This window comes from Mustela erminea, chromosome 10 (assembly GCF_009829155.1).
Source record: "Mustela erminea isolate mMusErm1 chromosome 10, mMusErm1.Pri, whole genome shotgun sequence".
Lineage (NCBI taxonomy): Eukaryota > Metazoa > Chordata > Mammalia > Carnivora > Mustelidae > Mustela > Mustela erminea.
This window is the reverse complement of record NC_045623.1, coordinates 63,948,770-63,976,401: the sequence shown is the minus strand read 5'-3', so window position 1 is coordinate 63,976,401 and position 27,632 is coordinate 63,948,770. Positions and strand designations below refer to the sequence as shown.

Here is a 27,632-nt window from a genome sequence, read left to right as displayed (position 1 = left end):
CACTTAGAAATTAATCTGCATAGACTTCAAGCTTCAGAGATTGCAGGGAGTCTATGGCTAGGAACCAAATGGCCTGCCTTAAATATATGATCATATGCTTTGTATGAAATCTGCCCACTGGGGAGAAAACTCTTTTGTCTCACCTCTGGATTTTAAGTGACAGCTTGTGATTGGAGGGACCCTAAAAATATTAATCAATAGAAAGGACTGGAAAAGTCTGCCTGCCTGCCCTCCAGGGACCCCTGCCCCTGAATTCTGCAGTAACCAGGCATGGCTGGATTGCTACACTTAGTGCCAAAAAAGGATTACGCTCTCCTTCTGATGAGTGAGCGAGCTACGGGCGCTGGAGAAGGTCCCACACCTGTTGATAGATTCACCCCCAACCTCTGCAACTCCCTGGGGCTACAGTTCCCTCACCTGGACAGTAAAGATAATACCTCCTTCAGATTTATTGACAATATTCATAACAGCACTTCTTTTGAATTTTGTCTAAGCCTGGTTAAAAAGGCACAAAAGGGTCTTTTTGCTGAAAGAAGTTTACCTGGGTTAATGAACTTTAAATTCTTCCCCCTCAGCTTTCAGACTGAGTAACGCAGTGCTGGGCACACAGGAGGGCCCTACACACATATTAATTTCCTTCCCAACTACACAATCCTTTTTCCATACACACTGAACACCTGGGCGGTGTTCTGGGTGAACAGGATACTGAGACAGGCCAAGCCCCAGCCTGCCGGGAGCTTGTAGGCTGGTGAGATGATCCACAGAAGTTGGCAGTTTCAAGGCAATGTGGCGGGGATGGCGACAGAGGTCTCTGTGGGAGGACAGAGAAAGGGAGTCCGCCAGCTTTTGGCAAAGAAACTTAAGGAGGGTTTTATTTATTTATTTATTTATTTATTTATTTTTAAAGATTTTTATTTATTTGACAGACAGAGATCACAAGTCGGCAGAGAGAGAGGAGGAAGCACGCTCCCCGCTGAGCAGAGAGCCCAATGCGGGGCTCAATCCCAGGACCCTGGGATCTCGACCCGAGCCGAAGGCAGAGGCTTTAACCCACTGAGCCACCTGGGTGCCCCTCATTTATTTATTTATTTTTAAAGGTGTTACTCATTTATTAGAAAGAGAGAGTAGGAGAGAGAGAGCAGAAGCAGAGGGAGGGGGAGAAGCAAGGTCCCCGCTGAGCAGAGAGCCCGATGTGGGGCTCGATCCCAGGACCCTGGGATCATGACCCAAGTGAAAGGCAGATGCTTAACCGACTAAGCCACCCAGGCGCCCCTTAAGGAGGGTTGCTAAAGGAGAACAGACCGGATCTGAATTCTGAAGATGAAGAGGAGTGAGCTGGGCCAACAACAAGAGGAAGGACAATCCAGCCTGGTGCAAGCCAGGACACAGCGGAAAGGAGAGAGGCCTGGGAGAGTTGAGCAGGTGCGCAGAAGAGCAATTTGTAACAAGTATGAAGGTGGGGGCGGGGAGCAGGAGGCGGCCAGCAGAGTGGACAGGGTAAGTGAGTGGACAGGGTAAGTGAGGTCCCAGTGGGACCAGACTTGGCTAGACTCTAGATACTCTCTTGTCTCAGGGAAAGAGTCTTGACCATGTTTACAACATTTTATGTTATTTGGTGAAACTATGGCAATCCTTATGCTCTCTCTTCCTGATTACTATTAAGGAATACTTCTATTTAATCAATGAACATGAAGCTTCTAGGCTTCCTTGCAATTGGGACTCAATGCTTTTAAAATGGCCTACAACTATTTTCAGTGGTACGAAAATAATAAAATGAAGTTAATAATTAAGTCACACAATTTACATTTCAAATGTGTTGAACTTGTGTCACACTTTTACTAACATCATAAATATAATTTATTGGCTAATTTTCTCCTTAAGCACAACTTTTAAAATAACCTTCATTCTTGAGATATAGACTTTCCTCTTGCCAGATGATTTTCAGTCAAGGATTAAACGAGAAAAACATGCAGAGGCAGAAAACATAGATTGTTATTTCATTCCATTGGATTTGCTGTTTAAATAGAAACTAGAGTTAATTAAATTTTATAGAAAAGGGGGATTCTTAGGCCATAAAATTAAAAATAATTCTAATAAGCATGTATGTTTGAGAATCTGGAATAATATCTATTTTCGCACCACTCCCCCCACCACGTTCGTCCTAGTGCTTTCATTTGTAACCCAACGAACTATGTTCCATCTGATAATACTGTTGTAATTAATCACTTTAATGCTCTCAAGAGAATTAAAAGTAACCATTCACATTTGTAAAACATTTTTATAGTTTGTAACACATTTTCCAATACATTATCATCATGTCTGATGCTCACTGAGCTCACTGGTGGCATAGCTGTCTCTCGAGCTTTCCTTCGCACAGTGAGCGGAGACTAAGAGGTGACATGACTTTCCGATGGCTGGTGGGCCAGAAGAAGCTGGGCTTGACCCAAAGACCAAACAACACCTTGTTTATCTATCCCTTTACAAGCCCTAGTTAGCCTTCCTAGATGGTGGGTATGTAGCCACCATATTCTCTAACCAGAAGCCAGGGTTCCTAAAGGGTCTGCCATGATGGACATCCATCTGAAGAACTCAACTGGAAGGTAGGTTCAAGGTACCTATTGGCCTTTCCATTACCAGCTCTTCAGACATCTGCAGGTAGGTAGTGATGAGGCTGCTGATGGCAGATTCTGCCTGCTTTAGGCCTTGGGCATCTCCCAGGGTAAGCAGGGGGATACTGGAAGCTGCCCCGTCCAGTGAAGGGGAGAAGGATAGCTTGGCTGTTGAGGAAGAAAGCCCTCAATCTCTCCCTCAGGCCAGCCCCTTCACAGCCATTTTTTGACATGAACAAGTGATAGTTTTCGAATAATATTTAGAGTACTGTGCCACTGCTGTTGTGAGATTAGTACCCTGGTCCTTCTTTCAACTAGATGGCCCCCTCCTGCAGAGAAATCCTAAAAGTGCCACAGATAAGACAGAGATGTTCTTGGGCCTGTTACAGGCCCACTTCTTATGTCAGTTCCTCTCCTTTCCTTCGTGTAGGAAAAGTATGGGAACCCTAGTGTGCATCAGCTGTTGTACCAAGAACAGGGGACAAGAGCCTGTTCCCGTTTCTACTCTCATGGGCTGGCTGCTTGATGGAAAGTCAAACTCATCGACGGGATCAAGACAGCGTAATGGAGAAGACAGACACAGGGTTACAGCAGGAGGGGCCACCTCAGGGCCTTTGCACATGTTCCTCCTCCTACCGAGAACATTTATTCCTTCCCCAATTGCCTTTCCCACCCATCCTTCAGGACAGAAATTAGAAGACTTTCTTTTTTCTTTCTCGAAGTGTTTCCTAACTCAGTTTGCACCCCATGGCACTGTCCAGAACAGCTTATATGATACTCAGATCAGCAGTTCTCAACCTTGGATGTACCTATGGGAAAAGACTAATGTCTGCTTTCTACTTCTAGAGACTCTGAGTGAGTTGGTTTGAAAGTATAGCCTAGTACCTGCAACTTTAAAAGCTCTCCTGGTGACGCTAATTTGTAGCCAAGGTCGAGGACCCCTGTCCTAGACCCAACACCTCCCATCGGAGGTGATACTACTCACTGGCCTGTGTATCGACTGATCTGAATAAACGCTGGCTGCCAACTGGTACATCTGCTCCGGGGTGTACCGACCACATGGCCACCTTGCTTGGCTTTTCTTCACTTACGAGCACTCAGCACATTCTGCTTATGCACCTGAACCCCCTGGGGTACTATCATATTACACTACGCTAGACTAACCTATCTCATCTTTCCCATGCTGTGCACTGGTGCACGGGGACACTGTAAGCCCCCTGAGGACAGTGTCTGTGTCCTCCTGCTCTACCGGACGTCTAACAGCTATCAGAATGCCTGGGACATGTTGGGAGCTTGAAAAAATATGCCTTGAATGTCACGAGGTCAGTTCCTCTCCAATATACAATCTCAACACAAACACACGTGTACTCACACACACATCTTCTCTGACCTCATCATGGGGCTCACCAATAATCCGCCCATGAAGATTAGACTAGACGCCCACGAGACCACAGCTGGCACCTGCCATTCGTGCAGGCTGGATGCGGAGAACACGGAAGGCATGAGAATGACCATAGCGACCCTCATTCACCAAGAGCCTGGAGGCCTTACCTTCGTTGCCTCCAAAATCTCATCAAAGTCCATCGGCAGATTTCTGTTCTGTAACCACAAGGCATGACTCATGAGCGTGAAATGAACAATGCGATAATGACCGGGAACAGCTAACCAGAAAGGGCCCTCTCGCTCTTACCGGGGTGGCGGCGGCAAACCGTTCTTCAAAATCCTCAAACGGGTGACCATTCTGAAAGGGTAAGGGGTGATGAGTGAGGACGAAGAGTCGGACACACAAACGGCATGGATTTATGGGTTTAATGATGATGGGATCTATGCTTTCCACTCCCACGGGCTCCCTGGGCAGGAGCTGGGGCCCATGTGTTCCCAGCAGAAGCAGATGATAAAAGAAGGGCCTGATCGGAGGAAATCCACAGTGGTAAGATTATAGGTTTCAAGTCTATCTTCCCGCAATTCCAGAACATTACCCAGCCTGCCTCGATGGTGGCAACAGATAAGAGCATGGTGTTTATTGACACTCAAGATTTTTGCTTTAAAAGCAGAAAAATAGTATCATGTGTTTTGGCCAAACTCTTAACTCTTTGGAGCAGTCTGTGAACAGCTGCTTTGTGAGGGCACTTATGCATGCTGTCTCCTCTGCTGGAAATGCTCTTCTCATCTCTGCAAGAGTGAAGCACCAAATCTCTCAAACCCGGATGGACGGCCACCTCTTCCATGAAGTTCCCCTGGATCCTCTGAGCTGGAAATCATCAGAGTAATAGCACATCACCTGTGCCAGCTATGTTGTGCTTCTGGAAACAGGACTATGCTGTATTTGTTCCCAAATCCTGGCCACTTGCAGAGGATCTGGCACCTGGCATTGCTCAAAAATATATGAAAGACGGATGCCTCGGGGGCTCACTCATTAAGCGGCTGCCTTTGGCTCGGGTCATGGCCCCAGGGTCCTGGGATCTAGCCCCGCACTGGGCTCCCTGCTCAGCAGGAAGCCTATTTCTCCCTCTCGCACTCCTCCTGCTTGTGTTCCCTCTCTTGCTGTGCCTCTCTGTCAAATATATATATGTATATATATATATATACATATATTTTTTTTTTCCACGTGTGTGTGTGTGTGTTGTATTTTTTTAAAGAAGATTTTATTTATTTGACAGAGATCACAAGTAGGCACAGAGGTAGGCAGAGATGGGGGGGAAGCAGGCTCCCTGCTGAGCAGAGAGCCTGATGTGGAACTCGATCCCAGGACCCCAAGATCATGACCTGAGCTGAAGGCAGAAGCTTTAACCCCCTGAGCCACCCAGGCGCCCCTATATGTGTATTTCAAAAGTAGCTGGCAGTTGACCAAATCTAATTTTGTTAGTTTTGTATTTTATTGTTCGTAATTGTTGAGGGTTTCGCTAAATGACTCCGTATTGCTGGCTCAGCATCCATTGATGTGTCTGGGCTAACTTCAGGGGCCTTGAATGGACACCAGCCCCACCCACTAGTAGGCCCTAGATACACCACCTGCAGAGTCTCAAGTAATTATAAACACCTAATAGGACTTCCCCAAAGGCCTTGTGATCAGCAGTCTCCCCCTCCTTCTCCTATGTGCTCCTTAGATAAGACCCTGTGGAACTTACCAAAATCCTGCTCTTCTTTTTCGTGTGATTTAACCAATCCGGCCTTAGTCTGGGGACCCCGAAGCACTTTACTTGTGGGCCCTAATAAAGGCACACAGTTCAGGTCCTACCATACTTTCTCCACTTGCACTTTCCCCATGTTCCTTGACTTTCCCAGATGACCTCTTGAGGTGTGCTCTGTACTCCTCTAGGATGTGTAAGAAACTTCTCTACTGTGATTCCCTTTCAGTCTTCTGGTGTATTGTGCTCACCGTCTGACACCCTGCTTAACAAATGTTAACTACCAAAGCCACACTGATAGTATATATTATCAATAATGCACATAGTACCTATTATATATGTTTTTTGGATGATTTCCAAGCAGTGCAACATTAATATGAACCTGACGATATTGACATTAAAATGGAATTACTACGTGTGAACCGGAATGGTGGCCATCATTCCCTGCTTTTGAGGAGAGCTTCCTGTTGGTGATGAAGGACTGGAGAACTCAACCCCTGTCATCACTTCCACCCCCCTCTGGAGGGGACTGTGTGAGGACAGTCAGCCCTAGTCACAGAGCTGCAGAGCAGAGCGGCAGAACCAATGTGCTCATCCCCACCACAGCAGGGCCTTCGGGCCTCCCCCAACCAAGTCTGTTCTCAATTGCCTGCTTCCACCAGGTCCTGCTCACCGGGAGTCAACCGTGGCACAGAGGAAAGGAAGAGTAACCACATCAGCTAACCACATAAATTATTATATTATGATGATTCTATTTGGCCAGTGGTGGGGACAGGGGGGAGGCCATATTAGCCTAAGTGATCCTGTAATCTATGGTGTGGCCTGAAAGGTTAAGGTTATGTCGCTACTATCCTTTATAAATTCCCACACTTCTGGGGATTTATGGCACAGCCCCTACCAACTAGCTCTGGGTCATAACTTTTAATAAAAACATTTTTTAGTGTCCAAAATCTCATTACATCTGTCCAATATAAAAAAGCAAATGGCTTCAGAGCATGATGGATGAATTAAATAAATTTGAAAAACAGCCTGTGGTAGAGTCTCATAAAACCCCCACCACATAATGAAAATGTGTGAGGATAACCAGCATTGGTGTGAGTCTGTCACTTCCCTGGTGACAGAGGGGGGTGGCCTTTGGTGAGGAGTGGAGTTGCGGTGGGAGGAGGCCATTTCCGTCCACTCGGATGAAGTGTGGTCTGGGCGTGTGAACAAAGGCACCTCTCTGGAGTCACACAGACAGAGACCGAACCCCGACTATGCCACATACGGTCTGAGGGATCCTGGACAACAGGCTAGTCAGCCTGTTTCCTCACCTTTAAAGTGCAGGTGATAAAGCTAACGCTGACTCAGGTTTATGGAGAGTATTAACTGAGTTGTGTGTGTGTGAGGTCTTGTTTCATGCCTGGCACATAGTAGGTGCTCAATCAATAGCAGTGGTTCACAGTATCTTCTCATCCTGTCTCATTTGGTACCCTTTTGGAATGCACAGGCACACATTTTTTAATGTTAGAAAATCACTATTATATGATATTTGGAAAAAGCAAGAGAAAGGAAAAAACAATACTCTGGGAGGCCCCTCTTTAGAAACTACCACTGCTTGAGAGAATGGACCAGACCCCAGGTAAAAGGTTGCCCCGTACTTCCTGGCCTTTAGCCCTGAATCCCTTCAGTCTGTCCTTGACCCAGTCTTGTTCCTCACGTCTCCCTTCTGGCCACAGTCTTGCCCAATCACCCTCCAGGCCACACCTCTTGTTCCCAGTGCTGGTGGTGACCTTCTTCTTTTAATTGTGGCTCAGTCATTCCTTGGACCCCCATCCTCCCGTCGGGAGCAAGCTTCAGGGACAGCCCGTGCATTTGATCCAGCCAGTGGGGAGACCCTGCCATCAGGGCACTTCTTCCCTGTTAGGTCCTGTGGTCAGGACGTGGAAACTATTCCCTAGCCACCATCGCGCCCCGCCCAACACCCCATCCATCCCCAGCTTGCTTTACCCACCATTACTACTAAGAGTTTTTGTTCATTCATTTTCAAGTCTTCTTTTTCCCCTTATAGATGTTTCTCACATGTATTAGGATGGGATGTATGCACCTTTGGATTCTGCTTCTCAAGACTCAGTATGACCTCAAATTTACTCATCAGGTACATTTCCAGCGAGGGTTTAACAGAAGAGATTCTCTGGTGTTGTTTCAAGATAGTTCTAGCCTGAATCTCATGAAGACATTGAAAGAAAGCTTCCGCAGGGCGTCCATCTTCCCAGAGTCTCTGTTTGGAGCAGGGGGGTGGACACTGTAGTCCCATAATTGAACAAAATAACTACGAAGGCCAGACTCCTGTTCATCTTACAACGAATGTGACAGTGGATGAGGTGGGTGGTGGGTGAATGCGTCACAGAGCATGAAAATGTATCATGGCCACGGGATCAGAATCCCGTGGTGATCTCACCCTGGGCTGCACCGTGTAATGCTTGGGCGGGAGCTTTGCCAAACTGATGCCTAAGCCCCACTATCAGAGATTTGGACTGTCTGGGTTTGGGGTGGGGTCCAGGCATCAGTAGGTTCTAAGAGATCCCCAAGTGATTCTGATGTGCAGCCAAACTTCGGAATCACTGTGCTGCGGAATGAACGCACTGTAGGAATAATTAGTCAAAGTCCTACTGGGAAAACTGAAGACATCTTGATTGATTACGTAATGGATTAATTAATTTCTTCCACAAACATTCACTAAGTGCTTTTCACACGCCAAACTCTGGAGAGGCGTGGGAGACACAAAGATGAGTAACCCACGGACCTCACTCTTCCAAAGCTCAGAGCAGAGCCAGGGTATACAGTCATTCCGGTTTGGGAGTGGAACAGGAGCGGGGCAGGGAGGGTGCAAGGCACCTAGACCTCAACTCAGAACTCAAGCTAATACTGCAGAAGAATGAACTCAATTATCCATTTAGAAAGCTCAGGAGAAAGGGATTAAGTGATTTGTAACTACACCAAAGTGGGTACGATTAAGGCACCTCGTGATTCCAGGCATTCGAATGTACGTACCTTTCCCTGGTGAGTGATCTAACCCAGAAGACACATGCTAATGGAGACTAATCCCCTCTGTGGTAACTAGGAGTTGAGCTTTCTATCACTGTTAGCCAAGAGTAAACAGCTGCTTTCCTACCTTCTGGCAGAGAGAGACAGGAAAAACTCTGGCGAACGAAGAATGAAGTGGCGACGGTGATGGAATTGAGATGGGGACTGGAAAATGTAAAAATTATTTCTCCCAAGAGCACCTCTGCTCCGTAGAACTTTTGGTGTGATGGGAAGTTCTAATGTCTGCAATATCCAATATGGTAGCCTGTGTGGTTCCATGTGGCTATGGAGCACTTCAAATATGTCTGGGGTGGCTGAGCTCCAAGTTTTATTCAGTTTTGGGGCGCCTGGGTGGCTCAGCTGGTCAAGCATCTGATTCATAGTTTTGGCTCAGGTCACGGTCCCACGGTTGTGGAATCAAGTCCCATGTCAGGCTCTGCACTCAGTGCGGAGTCTGCTTCAGATTCTCTCCCCCTCTCCCTCTCTACCCCTCTCCCTGATGGCACTCATTCTCTCTTGCTCTAAAATAAATAAAATCTTAAAAAAAAATGATTTAGGGGTGCCTTTGTGGCTCAGTGCTTTAAAGCCTCTGCCTTCGGCTCAGGTCATGATCTCAGGGTCCTGGGATTGAGCCCCACATCGGGCTCTCTGCTCAGCGGGGAGCCTGCTTCCCTTCCTCTCTCTCTCTTCCTGCCTCTCTGCCTACTTGTGATCTCTGTCTGTCAAATAAATAAATAAAGTCTTTAAAAAATTATTTAGCTTTAATTAATTTAATTTAAATAGCCAATATGTAGCTAGTGGATAACTTGGATAGTTCAGCTCTAAGGGATATAAATTAAAGAAAAAAAAATTCCAGTCGACTGAGAATTTTCTGAATAGGGGACATTTTGTTTCCTTATACAGTCTCCTCCTGTTCTTTTAAAGAATATCCTTTGGTATTGATTAAAAAGTTTCTATGGGAGAATTCTCAGAATTCTTTGCACTGTCTAGACAGCACCACAAAAACAAACTCAGTTTGCAGAAACAGCCACCTTCTTCTGGTGTGAGATTTTTTTTTTCTTGATTGAGCTAAGCCCGTGCTAGATATTTGTGGGCTTTTTAAAGGAAATTAAGATTCATGTTTCAAAGGAAGTCCAGGCGGCATCCTCATCATTACAATAGAACAGAGTCCTGCTTAATGCCTGAATTTCCCAGGCCCACTGAGATCTGGGGCTCAATGGTCTTCCTGGACCCAATGTCTCAATCTCACAGAGCAATCAGTGCTGCTTGGAGGACATGTCTCTGTAGTGACTGAAAAGCCACCTGTAGCTACTCAAAGTTGGGCCTCACTCTAGCAGGTGGTGGCCCTCCTTTCCCCAGCTGCCATTTCAGGAGGGTCCCAGAGGTCGTCCAGAAAGTTAGAGGGGGAGGGAAATACTCAGACCCTATAATGAAAGTTAACATCTTCAAGGGCCATACATCTGAAAATCCTTGGACAGTGAAATATTTACAACTGGCTTCCTAAAAATGAAGTTGGTCCGTGGAACGACCTCTGTATGCCTGCTCCCCCCAACCTGCCACTTCTTTTTACTGTGGCAAGAACACTTAACATAAGATCTCCCATCTTAACAAATTCTAGAGAGTACAATATGGTACTATTAACTACAGGTGTAATGCACGTCTCTAGACTTTGTCATCTCGCAGAACTAAAACTTCTGCTGGCGAAAGCAGCACCCTACTTTCCCCTCCCCCCAGCCCCTTGCAACCACTTTTCTACCCTCTGCCTCTGTGTTCGGCTATCTCATAGACTCAGATGAGTGGTATCATGAGGTATTTTTCCTTTGCAATTGGCTTCTTTGACTTAGATGTAACGTCCTCAATGTTCAGCTAAGCTGTCATATAGGGAAGGCTTTACAGGAATTCCCTTTAAAGGCTGACTAATATTCTGTTGTGTGGATCTACCATATTAAAAAATATATATTTTATTTATTTATTTGAGAGAGAGAGGGCTGAGAGGGAGAAAGAGAGAACGCATGAGTTGGGGGCATGGGGGAAAGGGCAGAGACAGAGGGAGAACTAGACTCCCCGCTGAGCAGGGAGCCTGATGCAGGACTCAGTCCCTGGACCCTGAGATCACGACCTGAGCTGAAGGCAGACGCTTCACAGACTGAGCCACACAGGTGCCCCTCTACCACATTTTCTTAATCCATTCATCCGCAGTGGACATTCAGTTTGAAATGGTCTTTCTGACTACGCAAGGGGAAAAATCAGGATGGGGACTGGAGGTAAAAAGAATCTGTTAGTGCTTTATTCATTCAGGTGGCAGGAGAAAGGCAGACACCCCTTGGAAGGTCCGGGTGCTTAGGTGACCGGGCTAATTGTGGATGACCAGGGGGCTGCTGTGGCTCAGGAATCTGACTCCGAACCCTTGCGCTTCCCAGCTTCAATCAAATGTTAAGAAAACCAATTTGCTTGCATTTGAAAATAATAGAAGTTTTTAGGTGAGAAGTTTGATGTTTTTAGGCTGGGCAAAGTGGGGGAATGGAAAGAGGGACGTCTGACCCAGAATCCGTTCGAACTGCTGCTTCATCGTTGGCCCTTCCTTGGAGAAATTCCTTCCTCACGCTGAACCTTAGTTTTCTCCTCCAAAAATAGGGCAGTGTAGGCTTGCTGAGAGGAAGCAACAAGAAGGCTGTTGTGTAGGAATACAATGAGCACAGTAACTGGCAGAATAAAATCGCAGCGGATGTCATTTCCCCTTCGGAGACTACAGGAAGGGAAGAAAGGGGGGAGGGGAGAAAGGGGGAGGGGCCAGGTGGAGGGAGGGGGGGGCGGAGGGGGAGGGGCCAGGTGGAGGGGGGGTGGAGGGGGAGGGACCCGGTGGAGGGAGGGGAGAAAGGGGGAGGGGCCAGGTGGAGGGAGGGGGGGCGGAGGGGGAGGGACCCGGTGGAGGGAGGGGAGAAAGGGGGAGGGGCCAGGTGGAGGGAGGGGGGGTGGAGGGGGAGGGGCCAGGTGGAGGGAGGGGGGGTGGAGGGGGAGGGGCCAGGTGGAGGGAGGGGGGGTGGAGGGGGAGGGGGGGTGGAGGGGGAGGGGCCAGGTGGAGGGAGGGGGGGTGGAGGGAGGGGGGGTGGAGGGGGAGGGAGAGAGAGCTGGGGACAGAGGGGGAGAAGGGAAAGGAAAAAAGGAGGGGGGCAGAGGGTGAGAGGGAGGGAAGAATGGGGGGAGAGAGCAGCAGGAAGGAAGGAGTAAGAGAGGGCCGAGGAAGGAGGGAAGGAGGAGGGAAGGAGGGAGGGACGGCGGACGGAACTACGGACTATTTCCTTGGAAGGTGAGAGTAGACAGAACCCAGGCCACTGTACAGGGCTGGGAACAATGATCCCAGGCGAAGGGGCAAAGTCGCCCGGAGAAGCTGAAGGAATGACGTGGCCCTCCCACAGCAGATACACCGACGCAGCGGACTCCTGTGCCCATACGTCTCTCCCCGTGAGCGCACGCTGGTGAGGCTGGACCACTCTGGGGGGCGGCCCCATCGTCCGTCCCTCCTACCCCCTGCCCTCTTCTTCTCTACTCTTCCTCTCCATCCCAAGTTTAGAATCCAGTTGGTAGCTCCACATTTTCACACCCCAGTTTTCGACAACAGAGCCATTATTTTCTTGAAAAAACCAACCAACAAAACCAAAACAAAACCCACCCCACAACACAAGGATGGAACTGGTGGCACGATTTGCAGGCAGAGGGCGGGTTACGCAAGAAGGTACTCAGAGCTAAGTATGTTTGATCTCAGGAACAGTGTTGCGGGTAGCAGATGTGGATCATGAGGCCTACACCACGGCAGTGCCGGTATGGGGGTGACAGGGGTGGGGACAGCGACATCGGTCACGACTGTGCTAATTCACCCCACATCCATTTACTGAGCAACTATGGGAAGACACAGTCCTTGACCTAACCTCACTTGAGGGAGACGGAAGAGAAAACAGACAATTATCCTAGGATAATTATCAGACCGAGCCTTCAGTATAGAGTGCTTGGTTCAGAGTGACGACACGGCTCATGCCTGTGGTTCCCACTACTGTTGTCTCCACTGCGAAACACATGGGGTCCAACTCCATCCTGAGGGGTCTGAGAGGATCAGTGTCGTCACGAGGCAGTGATCAGAAAGAGACGTCACGGTAGAGCTATTTCTATGGTGGCAGCCAAAATGAGGCCAGTGAGGGGTTGAGAACACCAGCCTGGCCACTGAGTTTCTACAAGAGCACTGGCAGGAAGTTCATGCTTTCACACTCCTAGAAGCCTCCGAGCCTCCAGATCCTGGTCCCAACCCATGACCTCACCCCAGCACGCTGCTATTCGACAAGGAGAATTTTAGACTGTGGAGTCCCCCTTTCTTCCTTCAGCTCCTTTGTCAGGAAGCAAAATGGCTCTGCTCCTTGAGTGGTCGTCAGCAAGCGAACACATGTGCACAGGTGGAGAGGTGCAGAGAAGACGGGAGGCTGCTGGGGAACAACTTCCCAAAAGCTTGTAATTACTTATTTTTAATGATCTCTTCCTTTATTGCCTCTCCTTTAAAAAAAAAAAATCTATTATTCTGGTTCTACATTAGCAAAAACTCGAGGGTTTTTCAAAAGTCCTAACAAGACTTGGCATCAGTTCAGTCCTTTGAAAAGGGAGTGAATTAGAATCACAGTAATGTGAAATCGGCTCCTGTCAGCGGGATGACAGGATCCCCACACGCTCGTGGGGAGGAGGGCAGGGGACCTTCTCTGAGAGTCAGCCCTCTCATTTTTTTGCTGCTGTGTCTCTTGGAGAGGCCACTCCTGGGATCCAGATGGCACCCAGATGGTAACAAGAAATACTGAGTGGAGTGGAAATCAAGCGAGAGTAGCAGAGGCTCAGGCTGAGTACAGAGCACATTAGAGGAAGTCACAAATGGAAAGATGTCACAGCAGAGGAAAAAAATAGTTAGGAGGGCTTCGCCTGCTGCTCTGACAGCCACTCTGGGTAAAATGCTTTTCCTTTTCTTCTCTAGAAGAATGCAGATTTTATATGCTCGGGCATATTCATTTCCTTAGTCATTCCTTCATTCCTGGATTCGGTCCTCAAGGCATTCATTTAAGAATTAATAAACTTCCTGAGTGCCCACGATGAGCAGGGTATTGGGCCAACACTGTACAGGCGGAGATGCTGTCCCTTCTCTGAGCTGTGACAGTCAAGCTAGGCCAACTGGAGGGGTGCAATTCAGGTCGGAGCGTGAGGAATGGCAAAGATTAGCTCATATAAGGCTTCAGGAGCAGCTTTGCTGGCGTGGCCCCTGGTGTCTAGTGAGGACCTCCAAATCCATATCATGATTCCCCTCCCAATTGTACAGACTAAGAGACAGTAAGTCAGAGCAGAGAAACCTAGTACATACTTTACCACAAGGAAACTAAGGCCCCAAGGAAAGCCCAGCTTGCTCATATGTAACATGGTGAGGGAAATGGCCTTCACAGACCTCTGAAGATCACATGAGGCAATGCTGACCAAGAGAACAGACTTGGACAGCAGCCTAAAGATCAGAAGTCAGGAAATGCAGAGGAACGCTATCCTCAACTGTCTCTGATTGATTGTCCAACCTACAAATAGTTTGTAACTTTATGTCATAATTTCACATGTCCTCTTAACAGGTCTCTCAGCATATTTCTCACCTTCAGGTTTTGGTGCAAGCTACTCCCTATGACTGGCTGCCTTTCCCATCCTTGCTCATCAGGAGAATCACAACATATCCCTAGAGACTTGGGACTAGTTACTTCTTCCAAGCTTTTCTCCAAGGTCCTCACGAGGGATTAGATGATCCTCCTCTGGGCATCACATACGTCCATTCACAATGGTTGATTCTCTCTTCTTCACTACAGACGTATGACCTTGTAGAGACTAAGTTCCTTTTATGGGACACTGTATCTTACTCATTTTTGCATTCCTAATATCTAGATAGCCCAGTGACTGGCACACAAAAGGAAACTATATTGAATTGGCAAATTTAAAAAAAAAAAAACCAGAATGACTGAGTGGATGAACATGTTTATATAAGAGAATAGGAAACTGAGCAGAAAGAAACTTGGTTATAGCATGACTTACTAAGCAGAGGGTATGGTAGTCCATATGGTGTTTCCAAATGCTCGGCATGAATGTGTGTGCACATGTATGCACACACATACACACACACTTGCTCACTCACAAAGACTTGGCATTTACTATTATAAATGCTAGAAGGATGACATATCCACTTTGTCACTTGACACACTGAGGCTTTGCAAACAGGGTAAATGGCCCTTGTTCTGATTTCAAAGAAATGTTAGGGAGATGTCCCAGAAGAAAGTTACAAAAACAGAGATATGCTATCCTTCTGGCCCTTCTAATATCTATCTATATGGCATTTTCATCTGAATTCGTCAAGTCCTTCCCATTAGTGAGATCCATCAGTGGCTGAAGGGTGGTAGTCGATCTGTGACATTCCTTATTACTTTAAGTTGAGCCAATATCTGATCTTACCACCCTCCCCCTCAGTTGCTAGAAATTGGTGAAGAGATCCTATCCTATATTGTTCAGCCTCTCAAGCTTACCGTGTCCAAAGAACTCCAGATCTCCCCCAACCTGTTCTTTGTCTTCTGATTTCTGGAGAGGCCACCAACTAGCACTTAGATGTTCAAGCACTTAGATGTTCACATGTACTCTTGATCCCTCTTCTCCCATGCCCTGACAACCAACCACTCATTAAAAATTGCTGACTCTCTCCAGAAACTACTTTTGATCCCTCCTCTCCCACACCCCGAAATCCAACCATTCATTAAAAATTGCTCTCTCCAGAAGCTACCTCAGCTCTGCCTGCCTCTCCGTATCCCTTCCACTGCATTCTCTTTGGCCTAGACTTCTGTTCTCACTCTTGCCCCTTAAGTTCATCTCCAATATAGCAGCCACAGTGGCACTACATCAGATCAGGTTCACTTCCGTACCTAAAATGCTCCCTGTCTCCCTTTACACTTGGAATAAAATCCAAACTCTCCACCATTGCCTGTAGGACTGTCCATGCCCGGCTGCTCCCCATCCCAGTGTTTGAACTCATCTTCTGCTCTCCCCCTTTCCTGCTGTGCTCTGGTCAACAGGGGGCTTCCTTCTGTTCCTTGTGGATCACCGGGGCATGCCCTTCTCCTTGCTTTTCCCTGTCTCTGTCCCATCAGTTTCTTCTCATAATTCAGTTCTCATCTCAGGTGACACCTCACTAGGGAGGCCTTCTGTGACCATTTCCCTAGTTGGAAGAGCAGCTCCTCACTTCTTAGCACATCATCTTGTGTGGTTTTGTGGCTTGCGCTCATGCTCTGCCTTTTAACTTGTTTGCTGGCAGCCTTCCCCGGGGGAATGTGAGCTGGGCAAGGGCTGGGACCTGGGCTGGCTTGTAAGCACCTGGGCCTAGCACAGCACTTGACGCACAGTGGACACCAGACAGTATTTGTGGAATGGATGAAGGAATGAATGCCTGAACGTAGCAATGCATAAGTGAGCAGAGACTGGTTCTAGGAGGTACATTCCAGGATTGCAAAAACTATGCAATTATAACAGGGACACTTTGTGCATGCTACTACAGGGACAAGGGAACTCCAGGCTTGCTACTCTGATGTCACTGCTCTGGTCTCTGCTGCTTTCCCTGCCTGTTTTCTGGTGCTGGACACCTGCTCTCTGAAGACCAGGAAGCTAGGGCGAGAAGATGGCGTATTTCGTGAGATCCGGCACGGACCTCCCAGGCAGAGACCCTCTTTAGCTGTATGCTGGCTATGTCTGCTCTACGAAAGACCTTTTTCATCTAAACTGGTTCATATATCCTTGATTATGTCATCAATGGCTGAGATCATATTTTCTGGTTTTGGTAGATCTCTAAAAACCCCAAATGGATAAGTCACTTTTGATTCATCTTTCTCCCCCACCATGACATCCACTCATTCATTAAGAGATGGTAATTCTGGGGCACCTGGGTGGCTTAGTCATCAAGTGCCTGCCTTTGGCTCCGGTCATGACTGCAAGGTCCTGGGATCAAGCCCCGCATCGGGCTCCCTACTCAGCGGGAAGCCTGCTTCTCCTTTTTCCACTCTCCACCTTGCTGCCCCCTCTCTCTCTGTCAAATAAATAAATAAAATCTTAAAAAAAAAAGAAAGAAAGAAAGAAATGGTCATTCTATCTCTAGAATGTATCCCAGACAGTTCATTCTGGTCTGAAGTAGAAGGGATGGTTTTAATATTAATATTAAGACCTCATCCCTTCTTGGCCAGGCAGGAGTCATGCAAGACAAATTAATAATAACAGTTATTGTTCAGATGGAGCTTCCACTGTGTATAATTAAATATATTAATATATTAATAATTTAATTAATATTTACATGTTAATTCCTTTAATTATTACAACAAATGTAGGTACTATTGCTGTCCTAATTTTCAGAGGAGTAAACTGAGGCACAGAAGGATTACTTAACTTGCTCAAGGTCATATGGCTAGTAAATAGTAGAGCTATAATTTTCACCAAAGTGGGCTAACTTTGGAATACGTGCTCTTAACTATTAAGCTATGCTGAGGGGAACAAAAGGTGTCAGACAATCTGTGATTTAAGACAACGGAGAAAGTTAAGGGTTCTGGAAGGATTATCCACAGTGGGCAGTTTAGGAGCCCACCCTGCTACAGCCCACCCCGATCTTCTCTGGAGGACCCTGGCCAGATCACATTACAAGTAAGGACAACTGGGGGGTCAAGGGGCTGGAAATTTCTAGATGACTATGGAAAGAACAACAGAGAAATAGTCAGAGAGACAAGGAGGTGGAAAAATGTAAGAAATCGGGAATGAAGCCGGAGTATTGGGCTGACAGCACACAACGGTGGGAAGGAGGAGTAACGGAGATCAGGGCAGCTGCTAACCTGCCGGAGAGAAACACGATGAGGCACTGACAGAGCTCTCCGAAAGGCGGGCAAGGGGAAGCGGGGCGGGGAGAGTATGTCACATGGGAGTCAATGTCACCTTCACAGGAGCCATTCTTTATGTAGAAGTCAGGAGCGAGGGATGCCTCCTTCAGAACCAGATCTTATTGCCCTCTCGCCCTAGCATCTCAACCTCAGTCTTCTTCTCCATAAAATGGAGACAATCACAGCTTCCATGTTAATTAAACTAGATAAACTTAGTGGAGTATGAGAATCCAGTGGGGGAGCTTTCTCAGTCTCCCTTTACACACACACACATGCACGCGAGCCTTACCAAAGCAGATCTGGGGGTGGGGCCAAGAAAGTTGTGTTTTTGTAAGTATCACAAATGGCTGTTCAGACAACGTGTCTTTGTGAATCACTGAACCAGCTACAGCTTTGCCAAGCAACACCCATGCTCCCTGGCCCCCACCAAGTGCTTAGCAAATGTTCTTTTCTTGCCTCCTTTCTAAGTCATGGCTAAAACAGGTTTTGCCTGTTTGGGGGTGGGGCGGTCACCAACATGTATTTCTGAATTCTCCATGATCATTCATCTCTTTCTCCTTTTTTACAACTCGGGTTTGTTCATTATCCTTCTGTAACCACTAATAATGGCAGTTAGGGAGAGAGAAAGGGCCTCCGTGTGATGATTTATCCAGAAAAGCTAAATTACTGTACCAAGAGAGAATGAGTGTCAGTGTCAATGGATATTTATGGGGAAACGGTATATTATAGCTGTGCTCATTAGAGATGCTGTAGTTAAGGTTCTGTGAATGTTAATGGTCTGTATTAGAGGAATAATGATGGACTCACAGCAGCAGCAGTTAACAGATACTGCTGGACCACATTTTTTCACCATGTAACACATCTCCGAACAATCTGATTTATGCCCACTGAAGGGTGTCAGGGCACCTCTACCTTGTGGCTAGTACTGTGGTTGCTTCAGCCCAGGTAACAATTGGTGCAGAGTGCCAAGAACAAGAGGGACAGACTCTTCCTGCCTTCTGTTTGATCCCATGTGATCTGGTCTTTGAGACAGGTTGGCCCCATTGGGACCAACCCACTGGCTTTGGGTAGGGGTGGCCCAATATCCTGGTTAGCTTAAGAACAGCTCCTGTTCATGCCGGCTGTGTGGATGGCATTGTTAACAGCAGACCACTTTTGCTTTCCAAAGTAACCCAGTTTGAATGATAAACTAGGTCACCTTAGATTTAAGTTCAAAGAGAACTGACTTAGATTCTTAGTGATGCCTCTTCTAGGCATGCTAAGTGATTTAACTTCTCTGATCTCTAATAACCTTCATAGTAGAGGAGAGACATACTTCTCACGGTTGTTTGGAAGAATACTGTGGTCATGCATTAAGTGCTGCTGTCCCTTGCTTTGGTAGTGACAAATGTTCCTTATCCCCACCCCAGAGCCAAGAAGCTCTCTTGCAGGTTCAGCTCTACTCCAGGCTCTCAGGTTACAACTGATCCTGTTGACTTTGCTTAGCCATGGAGAATTAAAGGCACTCTATGGATAAACACTCTTCGACAAGGCAGGAAAAAATATCCAATGGAAAAAAGACAGTCTTTTCAATAAATGGTGCTGGGAAAATTGGATAACTATATATACAGAAGAATGAAACTTGACCATTCGCTTGCTCCATACACAAAGATAAACTCTAAATGGATGAAAGACCTCAATGTGAGATAGGAATCCATCAAAATTCTACAGAAGAACATAGGTAGTGACCTTTTTGACATCAGCCACAGCAACTTCTTTCAAGACAGGTTTCCAAAGGCAAGGGAAACAAAAGCAAAATGAACTTTTGGGACTTCAACAAGATAAAAAGCTTCTGCACAGCAAAGGAAACAGTCAACAAAACAAAGTAACAACTCATGGAATGGAAGAAGATATTTTCAGATGACAGTACAGACAAAGGGCTGATATCCAAGATCTATAAAGAACTTCTCAAACTCAACACCCAAAAAACCTCCAAATAAGTCAAAAAATGGGCAGAAGACATGAGCAGACACCTCTGAAAAGAAGACATACAAATAGCTAAAAGACGCATGAAAAAAAATGTTCATTGTCTTTAGCCATCAGGGAAATTCAAATCAAAACATTGTGAGATACCACCTGACACCAGTTAGAATGGCAAAAGCTGACAAGGCAAGAAACAACAAATGTAGGCAAGGATGCGGAGAAAGGGGAGCCCTCTTACACTGTTGGTGGGAATGCAAGCTGTTACAGCTACTTTGAAAAACTGTGGAGATTCTTTATAAAGTTAAAAATAGAGCTACCTATGACCCAGCAATTGCACTATTGGGTATTTACCCCAAAGATACAGATGTAGTGAAAAGAAGGGCCACATGTACCCCAATGTTCATAGCGGCAATGGCCACACTAGCCAAACTGTGGAAAAAACAAAGATGCCCTTCAACAGAAGAATGGATAAAGAAGATGTGGTCCATATATACAATGGAATATTACTCAGCCATCAGAAAGGATGAATATCCAACTTTAGCATCAACATGGATGAAACATGGAAACTGGAAGAGATTAAGCTGAGTGAAATAAGTCAAGCAGAGAAAGTCAATTATCATATGGTTTCACTTATTTGTGGAACATAAGGAATAGCATGGAGGACATTAGGAGAAGGAAAGGAAAAATGAAGGAGGGGGGAATCTGAGGGGGAGATGAACCATGAGAGACTACGGACTATGAGAAACTGAGGGTTTTAGAGGGGAGGGGGTGGGGGAATGGGATAGCCCAATCATGGTTATTAAGAAGGGCATGTATTGTATGGAACACTGTGTGTTATACGTAAACAATGAATCTTGGAACACTACATCAAAAACTAATGATATACTTTATGCTGACTAACATAAGATTAAAAAAAAAAAAAGGCATTCTCGCCCCTCCCTTATATATCAAAGTTATTCCCACCCATAGACCACAAGCACCCTAGTGATTGGGCTGGGTCTGACTCCTCCTCCTGCCCCTTGAAGCACTTGGTATAGTCCCATGGCCATAATAGCTCATAATAATAATTACCGCTAACATTTATTGAGCAGTTACTATGTGCCAGGTGCTGATCTATATGTTGTACATATACCCCCTTATTCAGTCCTCAGAAGAATTCTATGAGGTAGGCACCATAGTCAGTACTCACATTTTATGAGTGAACAGACCATCCAGGTTCATACAACTTGTAATTGAGGAAGGAAAATGTAAGGCCTAAGTAGCAGGGCTGAAAGGTTCACACCTCAAACTGTAATTCCAAGTTGACTGCCATGTGCTCTGCCCATGTTGCTAATGGTCACTCAGAACAATCCAAAAGATAAAGCACCCTGCCTAATTGTACAGCTAAGAAGCATAAAGCTCTGATTAACTTCAAATTTTGTGTTCTTTCTGCTGGAGGCTCGTGGTCTGTGTTCATGAATTCAATTATAGAAAAACAGACGCCAATGGAAAAGAACATGAAGGATCTTTTCTTCTGAACACCCCATTTCTCCCACCCATGGAATTAACTAGTGGATTTTTTTTGACAGTGGTTTTCGTATCACCCTCTCTCTGGATCTCTTCCTTTCTAGAAGCTTCTGTCCTTCAGTAAAGGATTCCAGGTGGGTAGACCTTGAGGCTCCAGCCCTGCTTCAGCCACAACTCCCCTTAGATCTGTTTAAATATAAAGCTACTGGGATATTTCAGTTGAATAAAAGTCCAGGGGTTTTATTAAAAGCTTGAAGACCATTCCTCTAGGGGCCCAGTGGCAGGTATCTGCACACAGCAACGGAGCGATCCCTGTTTTGTCCAGACATGATTACTGCCAACACACAACTGAGCAAACGGGACGCCAGGCGACTGCTTATGCAAGCACTTATCCCCTTCCACATTTGCATTTGTAGAAAACAAGTTTCAGGAATGATTTAACAGCGAGCTGTCTACAACTCTGCTTGATTCCATTCATGACAGCCCGGTTTTCCAAACTGTGAAGAAAGAGCCAAATATCGTTCTAAGTGATAATGTGACACCACCAAAATGCAAGTCAGGGACCGAGAACAGAGAGGGGGATGAAAGGGATGACTACTGTCTTTGGCAAGAAAGTGAAGACAGAGGATGGAAAGGCTGACCTTACAAACACTCCTAGAGCCTAGAGACATAAAACAGCACGGATATAGATGACAGTGCCGGAGAAGAGGAGACCCAGCGTTTGGGCCCTATTGCCTGGTTCATGACCTCTCCAAGCTGGCCACTTTGGAGGTAGCTTAGACATCACATCTCTCTCACCCCCCACATCAGCAAGATCTTTCTAGATCTACCCCATCATTCGCTCAAATTTATACACCTCCCTTCCTCCGTGCCTCTCCTGGTCTGCAGGCTCTCACCCTCAGTCTAGACCCACAGTAGTCCTTACTTGTCTATCCCTTGATCTCTTTGCCCTCAGACCCATTCCTGCCCTCCCTGCGGTAAGACCCACAGTAGTCCTTACTTGTCTATCCCTTGATCTCTTTGCCCTCAGACCCATACCTGCCCTAATCCCTGTCCGTTCCATTGCCTGAGCTCCCTTGCCAACCTATTTCCTCTTAGACTTGGCCAGCAGGAGATGGTAGTTGGACGCTGGATGCTGGGAGGAAGGGAGAAGTACTGAATTTCTTACTGGCTCTCTTCAGGCGGGATTCTGGCAGTGGTGGAGTCAAGTGCATGGTTTCAGTTTCCACCAGATGTCTCATCCCTCTGGGCTGGCCAAGGCCCGGCTCCTGCTAGACAGCTCCCTCAACAGCTGCAGGGCCTGCTGGCAGCCTGGGCCCCTCTCTTTGTCCTTCCAGCCCTGGGGATGGTAGCAACTTCTGAATCTGACTAATTTGGGTTGCCCCACTCTCTTCTGTTTGGCTCTGCAGCTCTTCTAACACCTTCGTAACAAGTTCTCCACATTAAATTCCCTCTATTAAATTACCACCTGTGGGCTGTTTTCCTGACTTCATCCTGATAGATACACAGAGTTAAACCCATAGCTTCTTAACAGTTTCTCCAACGGCTTAAGCCACCTGCCGCAGGCCACCAAAGTGACGGTGAGAATCGCAACTCCAACAGCACCACTCCACACCTGAGAACATTAGCGGCTTCCCAGCCAATCCCCGTGTCTGAGCACCACATTCCAGGCCCTTCTCTCATGGGCGCTGGATTTCCCTGGCACGTAGTCTCCTGCTCCCTTGAAGGCACCCTGCGGTCCCACCACCCCACTGTTCCTCAGCCCCTGGGATATGGTGTGTTTTCCCACATTTCAGTGCCTTTAAACATTCAGCTCCTTCTTCCTGAATACTGTTTCACCTTCCTCTAGTGCCAAGTTCCCCTCATCTTTTATCTACCTCCTTGGTGAAGACCCTGTGAACTCCCTCTGGCAAAGTGTGCTGCCTCCCCACTGTGCTCCTGGAAGGAGCATCTTCTGGAAGGCCTCTTACCGCCTGGATTACATCGGTTGCAATTATTTGCATAAGTCTCCCTTCCTGAGACCATTAAGATTCTCAAGCAGCCAGCCTTATTCATCTCTCTATCTCTACTGAGTAGGACACTTTCTGGCAGGTAGGAGGTCCTTAGTATGTATCTGCCAAAGGGATGAATGAAGGAATCAATAAATGAACAGAAGTTGTAAGGGAACTCAGAAAAGAAGGACTCCTCAGCACCTGGGCAGTGGGATTACAAATCCTGAAGGTCTGGGACTGCAGGCATGGGGGCAAGGCCAGAGGCAGGCATGTTCATTGGTGCTCACAAGTGTTCTGGAGGGATTCCTGCACCGGTGGGGAGGCTAAACCAGCAGCTTTCCGTATTCTCCTTAACGCTGAGATTCTAGGAATTTCGGATTCTATCTCAGGCTGGTTTTGCTAAGTGTTGCAATAAGAAAGCCTGCCTGAGAAACGTGAGATGGGACCAACTTCTTTTTCCTTCGTGGGCATATGCAGATTCAGATTCCTCTCCCCTAGCTCAGGAAGACCTCCTCTCGTGTGACATCTATGTTAACTGCATTCCGACGATTATCATTTCTCTACAATGTGGTGCTTAATGAGGAAGTGAAACTGACAAATGTTCAGACTAGATTTAATTCAATTATGAAACATCTTGATCCAGATTTCAAACTAAAGGAAAAACCAACTGCTGAATTGTGAATGAAAATTTATTTGCCATGAAAGATGGGGATGGGCAGGGGTGGGGGGTGGTTAGGAACAGTTGTCCAGAGAATTTCGGCAATGCTTCACATCAATGGATTGACTCTTCCTACATTTGCAGCAGGGAAACAAAATTAAATCTAGGGCAAGGAAGGGGTGCCTGGGTGGCGCAGCGGGTTAAGCCTTCGGCTTGGGTCATGATCCCAGGGTCCTGGGATCGAGCCCCACATGGGGCTCCCTGCTCAGCTGAAAGCCTGCTTCTCTCTCTCCCTCTGCTGCTCCCCCTGGTTCTGCTCTCTCACTTGCTCACTCTATTAAATGAATAAATAAAATAGCTTTTTAAAAAATCTAGGGCAAGCAAAATCAACTGAATACTGATCGTTGGGGGACAGGGGTCTTGTATAGAAACACAGGCATTTTGCGGGTGGGAGGCAGGAAAGGACAAATGAGCAGCTCCCTGATTTTCAGAGGGAGGCAGCTTTCATTGGGATTTGTTCTTTGGGGTTCCCAATTATTTTTTTCAACATCAGGATGAAGAAAACAGTGCACAGGCAGTGTGAGGGGTCTGGAACGAGTCAGACACAGGCATGCCTCATGGAACTCGGTTTAAAGGGGGAAAGGGGTGTTCACAGCCTCTCCGGGGACTGGCCTCAGCAGCAGTGAATAACAGAAGTCAGAAACCAGCCTGAGTACTATTTCTGTCTACAGTGAGGAAGAGGAGATGGGGGCTTGGCATTTTCTTCAGTCCTAAAGGCAATAGGTTTTAGTGGAAATTGTGTGGGTGCCTGAGTCGGAACAACGAAAGGTTCATCTCCTGGCTCTGCCCCTTACCAGCTTTGTAACTGTGGGCGAGCGATGTGACCTCTGGAAGCCTCAGCTTCCCTATGTGTAACTGATCTCCCAGCTGTGAAGACAGGCTCAAACCACGGTCCAGGCTACCTGTGGCTCACAGCATGTGCTCCATAAAGTCAACCTGCTTTTTCCCCAGCCAAGTTCCCGTAGACTCTCAGTATGCATGCCCAGTGGCCTGGTGCTATGACACAGAGAAAGGGAATGAAGGGAGGCCTGGACTGGGGATCCGGATACTGGGGTTTCTAAGCAGTTTCTCCCAGCATGGCTCCTTTTCAAGACACACCAGACAGATGGAGAGTGCAGATGTCAAGCTCTCCAGAAGGAAACAAAGGAGGAACCGATCTTCTAAGTACCAACTCTGTGCCTAATGCTTGTTCAGTGTGGTGCCTTGATTTCGATGCTTGGTAAACTTGTTTCCAGCCAGAGCAGTGACTTCATAGGGCAATGCCACCACTGACTGCTGTGCAATGAAAGCCAGGAAGAGGAGGATGGAGATGGGAATGGGGCCTCTGGGGTATCTGGCTTGGCAGCTGAGAAAGTGGGAGCAAGATGATGAGGTAAATACCAGATGCAATAAACATGGCGGCAACTGAATATGAAGACAGATGCGTAATTCTAAGATCCATTCCTGCACTCACTTCATAGCATGAGGACCCTACAGAAACATTCACCTGCTGCTGGAATACTCCTAGGGACCTCACTACTCTGAGAACTATCCTGTCCTCCCAAAAATCAGCTCAGATGGTCTCATTTTTTTTTTTTTCCTTATGTTGAGCCCAGATGTGCCCTCTCTTGTTATAAAACTTGAGCCTTTCTTGTAATCCTAGGAGAGCCTATAAAACAACTGGAGGCAACTAACACACACTATCCCTCAATCTTTCCACCCCTGGGGTCCACGAAAGCAACCCCTCATCCTCACAGAAAATGCTCTCATGTTGCTTCCTGAGTCTCACAAAAGCCCTGAGATGTTGGTAGAGGATGGTGGTCATTTCTATTTTGCAGAACAGAAAAATGAGTCTCGGAAACTTGAAGTGATTGGCACAGATCACGCCCAAAGTGAGGAAGGCAGCTCAGGGGGAGTCCGATTATTCCTTCAAATTTCTGAATCCATGTTTCCACCCCACCTCCCTCCCCCAAAAAAGAATGTTGATGGTAGCTTATCAGTTTGACAACACGTGTGTCCCTCCTGTTTATCACTGTGTCAAACTTTGGAGGTCTCTCTTTTGAAGGCCAAAGAAAGTTCAGCTATAATCCACTGACTGGTTATTACTGATAATTAGAAAGCCTTTTATGTTCAGTACAACTACACGGGGTTTTAAACTGGACAATTAGGGGGTGAAGGGTTCTTTTTCAGCCTTAAGCATATTACAGGAGGTGGGAAGGAGGGGAAGAGAGAAGACAGGGGCTGGGTGTTTCTCACGTGACAATGACACGAGGCACGCTACGGTTTAGGTCTGAGTCACTGAAACAGTTGACCATGAAGGTTAAGTCTCAACCAAGTTCAGGGTTGGGGCATAACAGGGTCTGAAAGAGGCACTTCTGCAATCTGGGAATGCACTGTTCCACTGGAGGTCCCCCTGCAGAACCAGAATCATGTTCAAAGGCTAACAGAGTGCAAAAAGCACTGAATAATGGATGTGGTAATGGACAGCTTAGCAGACACCTTCCTCCGCACTCAGAACTGCACATTCCTGACAGCCCCAGAGAGGCCAGGATGTTTGTCTAAAGAACATGAGCAGCATTATCAGCTGGCAGAAAGGAAGACTGCCTTCATGTCCCTTGTTTCTTTGAGGAGACTGATGATAAATTCATCCGTTCTAAGAGCTGCTAAGTAGAGGCAGTGGGAACTCAGGAGCCCAAGGACCTCAGTGATATGCCCAGAAGGCACTTGGCCTACGATGTCCTGTTCATCCTTCAAGGCTCTGCCCAAGTGAAACCTCCTTCCTGTCTCTCTAGCCGGCTAACGCTCCCTATCAGTCAGCATCTGTGCTATCGGGAGTTCAGAGACCCAGGCATAAACAAACAAACAAACAAACAAACATAAACAAGCCTGTGTGCAAATCTGCCAGCTGCCTTGACTAGGCAGAGAGGAAATGTGTATTTGCTGGAGTGAGTGGGAATAACCCTTCTCCTGGTTCTGAGTCCTAGGAAAGGGTGGAGTGGAGCATAGCATGACCCTAAGAGCAAATCTGCTAGAGAAAGGGAGCACGATAGGTTTGGATCAAAATAAGCCAACAAAAGCATCCAAGCATATTACCTGTGAAAGGGGAATAAGGGAAGTGCAGGTACAGTTCAGCACCCCACAGTAATGGGGTCTGGTGGGGTAAACTAGAGCATGGATACAGGAAGCTGGGGGAGGAGAGCGAAGAGAGGGAATCGGCTTTCTCTCTGCACCTGCAGCCCAGCTCATCAAGACAAAACTGCGGTCCTACAACTTGAAGCATTGAGGTAGGTACGATCCACAAGAAAAGCAACGAACTCTAACTTCAGAGCCAGACTCTAGCATGCAATACACCTAACGTCACACCTTGGTGAGGGGATCTCTGACCACGGAAGGTGACAATGAGCCAGGGACTAAGCTCTATGACAGACGTTTTGGAGCTGCAGTCAAACATCCCATTGGCTCCATGGCCCACAGAAGTTTCCATGCGCACACGTGTGGGTTTTTTGGTTCTGTTTTGTTTTTTCATGGGGAAAGGGTCTACCATCAAAAGCTCAAAGGGATCCCAACTCCCCAGAGGAGTAACTTTAGAGAGAGTGTTGAATAAAAGTGATTCCTGTCCTTTTCTATGAAGAAAAGTAAATAGAGGTAAATAGAAGTAAAGAGAAGTAAATAGAACAGAATAGCTTACACTGTTTAATCCCTACTCTGCACCAAGCCCC

The 27,632-nt window shown here is 46.9% G+C and overlaps 1 protein-coding gene across 7 annotated transcripts in view; it reads right to left on the bottom strand.

The window, feature by feature from the left end:
• The window catches only part of DAB1 (DAB adaptor protein 1), a 1,141,681-nt gene that overhangs the window by 27,825 nt on the left and 1,086,224 nt on the right, over nucleotides 1–27,632 (bottom strand). For 5 of the 7 annotated variants that reach the window (XM_032302343.1, XM_032302347.1, XM_032302344.1 and 2 more), the window contains 2 exons: nucleotides 4,300–4,350; nucleotides 4,161–4,208 (listed from right to left, as the gene is read on the bottom strand). The exons of the other annotated variants lie outside the window; for them this stretch is intronic. In XM_032302343.1, coding sequence (XP_032158234.1) covers nucleotides 4,161–4,208; nucleotides 4,300–4,350 — 99 coding nt within the window. The remainder of the gene's footprint in view (nucleotides 1–4,160; nucleotides 4,209–4,299; nucleotides 4,351–27,632) is intronic. 7 annotated transcript variants of the gene reach the window in all.